The 1,390-nt window shown below is 56.0% G+C and overlaps 1 protein-coding gene across 1 annotated transcript; it reads left to right on the forward strand.

The window, feature by feature from the left end:
- The first annotated feature begins 284 nt into the window (after window positions 1–284).
- On the forward strand, window positions 285–1,390 carry LOC127348881 (GATA transcription factor 20-like). The gene is made up of 6 exons (XM_051374748.2): window positions 285–406; window positions 497–580; window positions 658–791; window positions 871–936; window positions 1,020–1,125; window positions 1,214–1,390. Exons 1-6 carry the CDS (start codon window positions 296–298, stop codon window positions 1,271–1,273), a joined length of 561 nt encoding a protein of 186 aa, XP_051230708.2. The 5' UTR covers window positions 285–295; the 3' UTR covers window positions 1,274–1,390.

A 1,390-nucleotide genomic window follows, 5' to 3' on the forward strand; every position in this document is an offset into this window, starting at 1 on the left:
ATATAAATTGGAGCAAGCTTCGCGCATGTTCGAATGCATATATACATACATATCTAGCAAGCACGCGTTTGTTATTTTTGTCAGATGCTCGTCGCTTACCCCTAGAGTTTTTTTTTCTGTGCTAGCTTCTCCCACCCACCGTACGTTGTTGCACGGACTAGTAGCAATGCAGCAGCCGTCACCGTCCAGCTGCGCCGGCGCTGACGATTTTGACTTGGTGTTCCCTTTGGACCTCTGCTTCTTCCCGGAACTCGATGGCGACGACGATGGGTTCGCGACCGAGCATGCGGCGTGTATGGATCAGCTGCCGCAGGCGGTGGCGGCGGAGACGCAGGTCGGAGAGGAGAAGCCGGTGATGGGGTACGACGGGGGGAGGTTCGAGTTCGACTCCGTGCAGCCGCACAAGGTGAGGGCTGAGGAGGAGCTAGCGGTTCGATCACACTTGGTCGGGAGCTTCATTCCTACCATAACCAAAATCTAAAAACTACGTACGCAGGTGGAAACCATCCTGTCGCTGCTACACGGACAGGAACCTGCAGCTCCGGCAGAAAGCGCCAGACCACCGTATCTCACCTACCTGGTACGCTCGATTATCCAGCACATAGTTCATGGAACAGCACGGAACGATGATCATCACTGAACCTTTTTCATCGTCAGGTGCCGCCGATCGTGGTGCCCCCGGACTTCGACAGGCCGGCGGCGCTGACGCGGTACCGGGCGAAGAAGAGGAGGAAGAGCCTCAGGGCCGTGGTGAAGGCGGACTACAGCTGCCGCAGGGATGTCGCTCTCAGGTAGTAGTTCGCTGAGCGAGTCCAGTCCAGTCCAGGTTGGGTAATGCCGCTAACCGTCTGGTGTTGTTGATCGATTCAGGATGGAACGCACGAGAGGGAGGTTCGTGCCGTCCGCGAAGAGCCCCGGTAGCGAGCCACTGACGCTGTGAGAGATCGCTGATTGAAATTCCGCGAACTTGCGATGTGAATCAATGGAAGATGTAATGCAGGTTGCTTATGAATATGCAGGTGCGGCAGCTGCGGGAGGCGCAGCGACGCGACGCCCAAGATGCGGCGTGGCCCGGGCGGGTCCAGGACGCTCTGCAACGCCTGCGGCTTGATGTGGGACAAAACCGTAGGTTTACTACAGCCCCTCTCGTCTTTCGTTTCGTATCGAAGCTTAGCTAGCCAGTGATCCGAACTCAACCGTACGTGTCGTGCAGGGGAAACTACGGGGGATGGAGAACGAGCCTTGCGGCGGCGTCCGCAGCCGAGGCGTGTAACGCAGCGCCTCGTTCGGTGCTACTGGTTTTATGTGTTTTGAGAGGTGTTTTAGGTGAAAACACCAACCATCCAAAACACTACAAATTCCTTTTCACCCTTTGTTAAAATATTTGTTT

Source organism: Lolium perenne, chromosome 4 (genome assembly GCF_019359855.2).
Source record: "Lolium perenne isolate Kyuss_39 chromosome 4, Kyuss_2.0, whole genome shotgun sequence".
NCBI classification, from domain to species: domain Eukaryota; kingdom Viridiplantae; phylum Streptophyta; class Magnoliopsida; order Poales; family Poaceae; genus Lolium; species Lolium perenne.